The following is an 11,648-nucleotide window of genomic DNA, read 5'->3' on the forward strand; positions in this document are numbered from 1 at the left end:
TTTGATTCATCCTTGGTTCATATCCAACATGACTACCAAGTTTGGTTAAAATCGGTACAGTAGTTTTTGCGTAAAGTTACTCACAAACAAAAATTAAACTACCAAAATATTTGCCATTTACTTAACATTGCAATTAGTTTCAAAGTACTGCTGCGTACTCGTACTTTGATGTACTTTATCCTAAATGTTACAGATTCATCATCGGTTCATACCCAACATGACTACCAATTTTGGGCTAAATCGGTACAGCGGTTTTTGCGTAAAATTGCTCCCAAACAAAAAATCAACTGACTGAATATTTGCCATTTACTTAGCATTGCGATAAGTTTCAAAGTACTGCTACGCACTCGTACTTTGATGTACTTTATCCAAAATCTTAGATTCATCCTTGGTTCATATCCAACATGACTACGAAATTTGGTCAAAATCGGTACATCAGTTTCTGTGAAAAGATGCTCACAAACAAAAAAATCCACTAACAAAATATTTGCCATTTCCTTAACATTGCGATTAGTTTCAAAGTACTGCTACGTACTCGTACTTTGATGTACTCTAACCTAAATGTTATAGATTCATCCTTGGGACATATCCAACATGGCTACCAAGTTTGGTCCAAATCGGTACAGTAGTTTTTGTGTAAAACTGCTCACAAACAAGCAAATAAACAGACAGTTGTGAATATATACCCTTCGCAAAACCTTCGATTTTGGCAAAGGCAATTAGATGCAATTCTCTGTATCACCATTAGGTATACAACTGCAAGCACTCGTTTCCGTTGAAAATAATTGCATGCACGTGTTTGATTATGCTTGCATATGCAAATATGGAGATGAATATGTGCGTGCACGCGCGTAAATGCCATTAATTCCTGCTTAAAGATAAGCCTCCATAATAAGTAATATCTAATTCATCAGCTTTGCTCACTTGCATCTAGTTAATAACAAACCCCTTTAATAATTCCAGCTATTTCTTTCAAGCATATTATTTATTTTTGTTTTTTTCCTGACTGATTAATTCCGAAAAAGAAGTACGAAATGGCTGGAGTTAATTAGTTTTATAGAATGGGGAAAAATTGGGTTTAATTAACCAAAACTAATAACTATTGTCAAGTCGCACTCTTGCTTTTATTTTATTACTGCAAAATTGTTTACCATCCTGTGTTAATAGGTTTTATTCAACAAAACTGTTGATTTTAATTCTCATATTTATGAATCGTATTGCTGGTAAAAATCCTATTTTGTTAACCCAAACTAACCTAACCTAACCTAATCTAACCTAACCTAACCTAATCTAACCTAACCTAACCTAACCTAACCTAATCTAATCTAACCTAATCTAATCTAACCTAATCTTATCTAACCTAACCTAACACAACGAAACTTAACATAACCTAACCTAACCTAACTTAATGAAGAAAGAATCTCAACTGGAATGTCTCCCTTAAGAGAAGTATGTTGGCTCACTTAATCTACTACAGAGAATTATTTGTAATGTACATGAAATTTATATATAACTAGAACTGTAATAACCAATTCTGAAAAGACATTTGAATAATATGGAAGTAAAAGATAATATTTCTCCAGAGTAATTTGGCATACGCCAACTGTTCCTTCGAATGTCTCTGATTTTTTATGAATATGACAAATAAACGTTCTGGTCTTAAATGGAGCCCTTAGGACGAGCTGACACCAGATAAATAAGCCTACAAGTAACTGGTAGAAGTGTAGGTCAAAGGTGAGCTGGTTTGTTCATGTTGAGAGAATGGGAGAGGGTGCAACGGAAGAAGTATAGGTAAAACGATCAGCTGGTCCATTCATGTTGAGAGAATGGGAAAAGGTGCAACGGGAAGAAGTATAGGTAAGACGAGGAGCTGGTTCGTTCATGTTGAGAGAATGGAAGACGAGGCAACTAGTAGAAGTAATGGTAAAATAATCAGCTGGGTCGTTCATGTTGTGAGACTGGGAGAGGATGCAACTGATGGAAGTATAGGCAAAAAGATGAGCTGGTTCATTCATGTGGAAAGAATGGGAGAGGTTGCAACTGGTAGAAGTATAGGTAAAAAGAGCTGGTTCGTTCATGTTAAGAGAATAGGAGACGATGCAACTGATATAATTAATGGTAAAAAGTTGAGCTGGTTCGTTCACGTTGTGAGAATGTTGAGGATGTGCTGGGTAGGAGTTGCAATTCAGAAATATTGCTAGAAGGGACAGAGGACTTGAGTAGGGAGATGGAGACGATGAAAGCGCTGACTTATCAGAAAGTAAAACGAAGTTCTCTAATATTTAGGGAACCTAGAGAGTATGCTGGAAGGTGGAAGTGGATGGTGCATTATATGAAAAAGATTGACATGCTGTTGACAAACAGGAGCGCTTCATAAGAGCCCTTGCTAGCACAACACTAACTTAATCCAATGACAACAACTGTTATGTATTTATGATTGTGAATTTAAGTTTCGTAGAATCCTAAAAATAATTAAAAAAAAAAAATACGGTAACTAAAAACTGCTTTTGTTCCTCTACTCTTTTTTTTTTTTGGGGGGGGGCAATAATGAAATTCGGAATTTGCCAATGCTCTAAAGAAAATAATCTTGTAAGTCAAATTCCCCAAAGAACTCTCTATCTTTGTTACTCTACTTTTTTTGCATTGATTAAATTCGGTATTTCCCATAACTTCAGAATAAGTAATCTAGTGAGATCACTCTCTCCATAGAAAGTTATATTTGTTCCTATGCCTTTTTCAGAGATTAAATTCGGAATTTCCCATGTAATTCGTTAAAGTATTTAGTGAGACAAACATGATCAAATGTCAACGAGGTGATTGAGCTGATGAAATTACTACAGTAATTCTAACTGAATCAAATTCAAAGCTAATCTGTTGAATTCCTCGGATGATTTCAGCTATTCTTCAGCCTTTAGATACTGCATTAACTCTAACTGAATCAAATTCAAAGCTAAGCTGTTAAATTCCTCGGATAATTTCAACTATTCTTCAGCCTTCGACTACAGTATTAACTTTAACTGAATCAGATTCAAAACTAATCTATGGAATTACTCGGATAATTTCAACTATTCTACAGCCTTTGACTACTGCATTAACTCTAAATGAATCAAATTCAAAACTATTCTGAGGAAGTACTCGGATAATTTCAACTATTCTTCAGCCTTTGACTACTGCAGTAACTCTAACTGTATCAAATTCAAAGATAATCTGTTAAATTCCTCGGATAATTTCAACTATTCTACAGCCTTTAACTACTGCATTAATTCTAACCGAATCAAATTCAACGCTAATCTGTGGAATTACTCGGATAATTTCAACGATTCCACAGCCTTTGAATACTGCATTAGCTCTAACCGAACCAAATTAAAGGTTAATCTGTGGAATCAGTATGATAATTTCAATTATTCTTCAGCCTTTGACTACTGCATTAATTCTAACTGAATCAAATTCAACGCTAATCTGTAATTACTCAAATGATTTCAACGATTCTACAGCCTTTGGATACTGTATTAACTCTAACTGGATCAAATTCAAAACTAATCCGTGGAAATTCTCGGATAATTTCAAAGATTCTGCAGCCTTTGGCTACAGTATTAACTCTAACTGAATCAAATTCAACGCTTATCTGTAGACTTGCTCGGATAATTTCTATTATTCTACAATCTTTAACTACTCAAGTAACTATAACTGAATCAAATTCAAAATTGATCTGTTGAATTACTCGGATAATTTCAACTATTCTACAGCCTTTCACTACTTCATTAACTCAAACTGAATCAAATTCAAAGTTAATCTGTGGAATATCTTGGATAATTTCAACCATTCTTCTGCCTTTGACTACTGCAGTAACTTTAACTGAATCAAAGTCAACACTAATCTGTTAAATTACTCGGATAATTTCAACTATTCTACAGCCTTTGACTACTGCAGTAACTCTAACTGAATGAAATTCAACGCTAATCTGTAGAATTACTCGGATAATATCTACTATTTTTCAGCCTTTGAATACTGCAGTAACTCAAACTGAATCACATTCAAAGCTAGTCTGTTAAATTCCTCGAATAATTTCTACTATTCTACAGCCTTTGACTACTGCAGTAACTCTAACTGAATCAAATTCAAAACTACCCTGTGGAAATACTCGGATAATATCAACTATTCTTCAGCATTTGACTCTTGCAGTAATACTACCTGAATCAAATTCAAAGCTAATCTGTTAAATTACTTGGATAATTTCAACTATTCTACAGCCTTTGACTACATCAGTAACTATAACTGAATCAAATTCATAGCTAATCTGTGGAATTACTCAGATGATTTCAACTACTCTACACCTTTGACTACTCCAGTAACTCTACCTGAAACAATTTCAAAGCTACTCTGTAATTACTCAGATGATTTCAACTATTCTACACCTTTAACTACTCCAGTAATTCTAACTGAATCAAATTCAAGCTAACCTGTGGAATTACTTGAATGATTTCAACTATTCTACAGCCTTTGACTACTGCAGTAACTCTAACTGAATCAAATTCAAAGCTAATCTGTTAAATTACTTGGATAATTTCAACTATTCTTCGGCCTTTGACTACTGCATTAACTCAAACTGAATCACATTCAAGGCTAATCTGTGGAATTACTCGAATTATTTAATCTATTCTACAGCCTTTGACTACTACAGTAACTCTAACTGAATCAAATTCAAAGGTAATCTGTGAAATTACTTGGATGATTTCAACTATTCTACAGCCTTTGACTATACAGTAACTAACTGAATCAAATTCAAAACTAATCTGAGGAAATGCTCGGATAATTTCAACTATTATTCAGCCTTTGACTACTGCAGAAACTCTAACTGAATCAAATTCAAAGCTACTCTGTAATTACTCAGATGATTTCAACTATTCTACAGCCTTTGACTACTGCAGTAACTCTAACTGAATCAAATTCAAAGGTAATCTGTGAAATTACTTGGATGATTTCAACTATTCTACAGCATTTGGCTAATGTATCAACTCTCAACTGAATCCAATTCAAAGCTAATCTGTTAAATTCCTCGAATAATTTCAATTATTCTTCAGCCCTTGATGCCGTTTATTATGGGAGCCAGGTCCCTAGCCTACAGCAGAGATATTGTTTTGTAGGGCACACGAAATCGGTCTTTTCCTAATCAGTGTCTCTCGAGAGAAATGTTTATCGGAGATAAAAACTGCTGAGTGATGGATGACACGACTCGCTCTGCTTATGATAATCTGATAAGGGAATTCAAATGATGATGTTTTAAAAATGTATCAAATTTAAACAAGGATTTCGAAAATGATGATAATGTTTATGATGTTAACAAGGAGGGCAAACAGGAAGAAGTTATAAGCCTATATAATTTTCTCGAAAGGTTTTGAGAAGTTATAGGCCTACATCATCTGTTCGAAAAGTTTGGAGAAGGTTGTTTTAGATTGCCTGATCCTGCAGGCCAAGTACAGGCTCTTGCAATTCTGCAGGCCGTAATTGCAGAATGTATTAAATAATCTATGCATTCCTATAGATACATAGAAGCGTGTATACACACGCTAACATATGCACACACATAGCTAGATCAATGCATGCGTGTATATTCAACCAAACCCTTTAAATACGGTTGTGGTGGCCTGTTGGTAGCGTCGTTGCCTGGGGTTAGAGTCCCGCTCAAACTCGTTTGTTTCTTTGATCGCTGCAACCTCACTATCCTTGTGAGCTGAGGATGGGGGGTTTGTGGAAGCCCATAGGTCTATCTGCTGAGTCATCAGCAGCCATTGCCTGGCCCTTCTTTGTCTTAGCTTGGTTGGAGGTCCCGCTCAAACTCGTTAGTTTCTTTGGTCGCTGCAACCTCACTATCCATGTGAGCTGAGGATGGGGGGGGGGGTTTGGGGAAGCCTATAGGTCTATCTGTTGAGTCATCAACAGCCACTGCCTAGGCCTTCTTGGTCCTAGCTTGGTTGGAGAGGGGGCTTGGGCGCTGATCATATGTATATATGGTCCGTCTGCCATTCATGAGTGGCCTTTAAACCTTTAATGTCACACCAAAACTTGATCATCACATTAAAAGCCGAAATCAAAAAGTCATTTTAACGCGTTTATTTCCAAATCTCCAGCAATGTCACCAAATCAAATCTCAGCTCGATCTCCACTTGGAGTTTTATCGCCAGAAATCTGTCTTTTTCTCTGACACATTATCGGCTTCACTTAAGCTGACAAAGATATGAATGCCAGGTAGGAGAACGAGATGTCGTTATCAGCGTATCGACTATAGTTTTTCTTGTAAATGTAACTTGTATGTTTCTCGTGAATTAAGTCATTTTAATAACTCTTATAAATAATTTATTGTTAGTTTATGATGATTATGAGCATGATTAGCATGTTATGAAACCCATCATCATATTTCATATACTATTATTATTATTATTATTATTATTATTATTATTATTGTTGTTAGCTAATCTACAACCCTAGTTGGAAAAGCAGGATGCTATGAGCCCAGGGGCTCCAACAGGGAAAAATAGCCCAGTGAGGAAAGGGAATAACGAAATAAATGCTAAATTGTTTCACTTTTTTCATGTTATAAATTTCTATTTCATTACTTAGTGCTCATTTCATAGAATCAGTTTTAAAAAATATCCTAATTTTTCATGTGCTTAAAGGTTTAAAGGCCGCTAATGAATGGCAGAGACAAGGGACAGTGACATTGCCCTATCAAGCAGGACAATGCCCTTGAGACTGACCATATATACATACGATCAGTGCCCAAGCCCCCTCTCCACCCAAGCTAGGACTAAGGAGGCCCAGGCAATGGCTGCAGATGTCTCAACAGGTAGACCTATAGGCTCCCCCAAATCCCCCATTCTTAGCTCACAAGGGTGGTGAGGTTGCAGCGACCAAAGGAACTAACGAGTTTGAGCGGGACTCGAACCCCACTCTGGCAATCACCAGGCAAGGACGCTACCACCAGGCCGCCATAACCTTATAAATTATAATACTTCAAAATGCCATAAGGTTTAATTTACTACGTTAACTGTTATAGATAATTAAATTCAAGTTAATGGTTATTATGAACATCATTAGCAACTTGTAAGTTATCTATTTTACTCGGCTTAACTTGCCTCATGTCATAAATTTGCAAGTCATAAGTTTTTTCTCGTTAGAGAATCTATAAAAAAAATCCTAATTTTCATAAGCTCTTTATATTATTATTACTATTATTATTATTATTATTATTATTATTATTATAATAATAATATTATTATTATTATTATTATTATTATTACTTGCTAAACTACAACCCTAGTTGAAAAAGCAGGATGCTTACAAGCCCAAGGGCTACAACGGGGAAATTAGCCCAGTGAGGAAAGGCAACAAGGAAATAAAAGAAGTAATTAACAACTAAAATAAAATATTTTAAGAACAGTAACATCAAAATAAATATTTACTATATAAACTATGAAAACTTTATCAAAACACGAGGAAGAGAAATGAGATAGAATAGTGTGCCCGAATGTACCCTCAAGCCAGAGAACTCATTTACTATTTTGATTCTTTCACTACTAAGTTCTGTCAAACGCCTCCAGTATCTTTTTTTTTTTTTTTTTTTTTTTTTTTGTATTCTTAAGGTATGTACCCCATTGTATTTGCCCCTTGCCGTTCATGAGTGGCCTTTAAATCTTTAAACTGCTGAAGCTATGTACAGTATACATTATGGCAAGTCTCTAGGGCATTGTCCAGTTAAAGCATTGTATTTGCCCCTTGCCGTTCATGAGTGGCCTTTAAATCTTTAAACTGCTGAAGCTATGTACAGTATACATTATGGCAAGTCTCTAGGGCATTGTCCAGTTAAAGCATTGTATTTGCCCCTTGCCGTTCATGAGTGGCCTTTAAATCTTTAAACTGCTGAAGCTATGTACAGTATACATTATGGCAGGTCTCTAGGGCATTGTACCTGTCCCTTGCCATTGCCGTTCATGAGTGGCCTTTAAACCTTTAAACTGCTGAAGCTATGTACAGTATACATTATGGCAAGTCTCTAGGGCATTGTATCTGTCCCTTGCCTCTGCTGTTCATGAGTGACCCTTAAACCTTAAAACTAAACCATTGTTCAACTTTAACAAGCAATTTCAAAGACCGATAATTCATACAAAACTGCATATTTATCGATCAAATATTTGAACAGCAAAGTCATTAGCTTTACATATTCAGTAGAGATTCGTCATATCTAAAAGTAAATCGCGAACCTCAGGCTTGACTCAACGTTCCATGAGCTTATCGCCAGATTGTTAACAGCGCTGGCGATAACGCCGATACGGAGTTACATGGACTCCTGCGTCTCTTCCCACGATGATGATAATAAGCCAAGTGACGTCATCATTATTATTATTATTATTATTATTATTATTATTATTATTATTTGCTAAGCTACAGCCATAGTTGGAATGCAGAATGCTATGAGCCCAGGGGATCCAACAGGGAAAATAGCCCAGTGAGAAAAGGAAAAGAGGAAAAATAAAATATTTCTACAGTAACATATAAATTATAAATCTTTAACAATACAAGAGGAAGAGAAATAAGATAGAATAGTGTGCCCAAGTGTACCCTCAAGCAAGAGAACTCTAACCCAACACAGTGGAAGACCATGGTACAGAGGCTATGACACCACCCAAGACTAGAGAACAATGGTTTGATTTTAGAGTGCCCCTCTCCTAGAAGAGCTGCTTACTATAGCCAAAGAGTCTCTTCTATCCTTACCAAGAGGAAAGTGGCCACTGAACAATTACACTGCAGCAGCTAACCCCTTGGCCAAAGAAGAATTGTTTGGTAATCTCAGTGTTGTCAAGTGTATGAGGACAGAAGAGAAGATGTAAAGAATACGTGTAGGCAAAGGGAAAATGAACCGTAACCAAAGAGAAGGATCCAATGCAATACTGTCTGGCCAGTCAAGGGACCACATAACTTTCTAGCGGTATTATTATTATTATTATTATTATTATTATTGCTAGCCAAGCTACAACCCTAGTTGGAAAAGCAAGATGCTATAAGCCCAAGGGCTCCAACGGGGAAAAATAGCACAGTGAGGAAAGGAAATAAGGAAATAAATAAATGATGACAATAAATTAACAACATATCATTCTAAAGAAAGTAACAGCGTCAAAACAGATATGTCCTATATAAACTATTAACAACGTCAAAAACAGATATGTCATATATAAACTATAAAAAGGCTCATGTCAGCCTGGTCAACATAAAAACATTTGCTCCAACTTTGAACTTTTGAAGATCTACTGATTCAACCACCCGATTAGGAAGATCATTCCACAACTTTGTCACAGCTGGAATACAACTTCTAGAATACTGTGTAGTATTGAATCTCATGATGGAGAAGGTAGTATCTCAATGGGTGGCTGGTGCCCCGACCAACCTACTACCAATGCGTAATTAAGAATTAAACGAAAATAAGGAAGTAGTAACTGTATTTAGGTTAATGGATTCTTCAGATAATTACCGGAGAGTAATTGAATTGAAAGCTAATGGATTTTTGCATCAACAACAGAGTACGAACGGGGATGCGTGAGGGTTGTATTGACGTGCATGCGCGTGTGTAATGAGATTACGTACGTGTAAATTACCTGTTAGTTTTATTCTAAATTTAAGGATGATTTAAACGGATTCACTGACTAGGATAGAAAGACAGAATTCAAACATCGTTACTGAAACATAGATACTGAAGCCGAGATATCTGACTGTTCACTTTGCAGAAGATGTGGTAAAATGTAAACAAAAAATTGTCTCGTTAAAACGTCTCTCTCTCTCTCTCTCTCTCTCTCTCTCTCTCTCTCTCTCTCTCTCTCTCTCTCTCTCTCTCTCTAAATATTATCCTAAATTCCTTATTTATCCTAAATTCCTTTACATATGTTAACATCTTAGAACTTACAGAATGGCCCAATATTTTTTTTTTCTTTTTTATACTCTAAAGTTACTTAACTGCATTCCTCTACTTGCTGTCTCTATCGCAAAATTCAGTAACATATAAAAGACAAAATGAACGTAATATTTTATAAAGTGCTACTCTACTGGTGTGTTGGAAAATGAGTTAGTTCGAAAAGTAGGCCTAGTGACTCGTGGGCTATTCTCTAAAATCTAGATAAATGAAGTGGGTTTGTAGTTAAGCTTCTAGTTGTAAAAGCAAGAAGCTTCACATGCAAGTTCCCCAACAGGGAAAACAGCCCAGTGAGAAAAAGAAATAAGGAATCAGAGACTAGCGTGCCTGAACGTACCCTCAGGCAAGGGAACTCTAAACCAGGACAGAGGAAGACCATGGTACAGTGGCTACGGCACTGCTCAAGTCTAGAGAACAATAGTTTGACTTGGAGCGTATTTAATAAACTAAAACTTGACAACTGAAGAAGATAAACGAAGTAGTTTATATGACCTTACCTTTAACATCTTCCTCTGAACTGTTGCTCTCTTGACTCAAGTTCCTGTTCGCCTCTTCAGGTTTCCCCGCTTCTTGGTCTGCCCAAGCCACTGCCCCTACCAGAAGGAGGGCAAGGGCTAGGCTAACACCCAGCCTCATTTTCCCGTGGAGAAAAGCTCCCTAGTGGCAAGGAGCCAGTTGTCCAGCGCCTAAAAAGAACGTAGAATGTCTGTCTAATGACACCTTGCTAGGCACCGGTTGGGGTCCCCAGCTACACGAACAATTGGTAACACTGCTAACTGATAATATCCAAAACTTCTGAATAAGATATGTCTTCCAAGAGGAAGAAATGGTTTATAGATGCCCCGTTGTTCTTGATAAGTCTGAACGTCCTTTAGTCACGATAAATACACCTAGAAATTATATAAAAGTCTTAAAAGCAGATATTGCAGACCGTCGTGCCACTGTCGTTTACTCCAACTTAGTGCTGTAGTTAGCCAGTGGAACAGTGCGTTGTACTAATCATGTTATCTCTTATCTGCATTATGGTAATCTTTCCTCCTGAATTATTGTTCTTTATGAAACTAGCTATTGGAAAAATAGAATGCCAGTGACACATCATTTTAGGCTATTGACATTCATAAATATGATAGTACTAACTCAACTTAGTCAGGCAGATTCTTAATAGTATTAATAGCATTTGCTCTATCAAGATAAAAATATGATATAAACTGACCAGATATAAATTCTTGTAGCAAGTGACGAAGATATATGAAACCTCTCACAAAACTGGCTTATCTTATCATTTTGTTCGTGGAGAACTTTTTACAAATAAATTAATCATACAATTTTATCATCTCTCCTGAACCTTAAAAAAAAATTAAGATCACCCAAGACAAAAAAAAAAAAGAAAAAGAGAAAAAACTTAGTTTACTCATTGTTTAAGATATACATATGATATCAGAGATTCTGAAATATACGTAATTAAACTTTATCAGATCAAAATGGCTGATAACAGACTGATAAGCTTATCAAGAATATGACTTAGTTCCACACTTTCTATACACCTACACAAAGACTTCCCTTAGAATGAGAAAACTTCTATATACGTACAAAGTTTCCAATCTTTTAAAAGTTTTCTTAGGCGTAATAACTCGATTAGAAATGCTAACAAGAATATATTAATGTATTTCAACTTCGATCTCTTCAGATC

At 36.0% G+C, this 11,648-nt stretch overlaps 1 protein-coding gene across 2 annotated transcripts in view; it reads right to left on the bottom strand.

Moving 5' to 3' along the window:
* Positions 1-10,930, bottom strand: part of mesh (sushi domain containing 2 mesh) — an 87,465-nt gene extending 76,535 nt beyond the window's left edge. For both annotated transcript variants that reach the window (XM_068394857.1, XM_068394856.1), the window contains exon 1: positions 10,456-10,930. In XM_068394857.1, the coding sequence (XP_068250958.1) occupies positions 10,456-10,594 (139 nt within the window). In that variant the 5' untranslated portion in view covers positions 10,595-10,930. The remainder of the gene's footprint in view (positions 1-10,455) is intronic.
* Positions 10,931-11,648: the final 718 nt, after the last annotated feature.

Source organism: Palaemon carinicauda, chromosome 20 (genome assembly GCF_036898095.1).
Source record: "Palaemon carinicauda isolate YSFRI2023 chromosome 20, ASM3689809v2, whole genome shotgun sequence".
Taxonomy (NCBI): domain Eukaryota; kingdom Metazoa; phylum Arthropoda; class Malacostraca; order Decapoda; family Palaemonidae; genus Palaemon; species Palaemon carinicauda.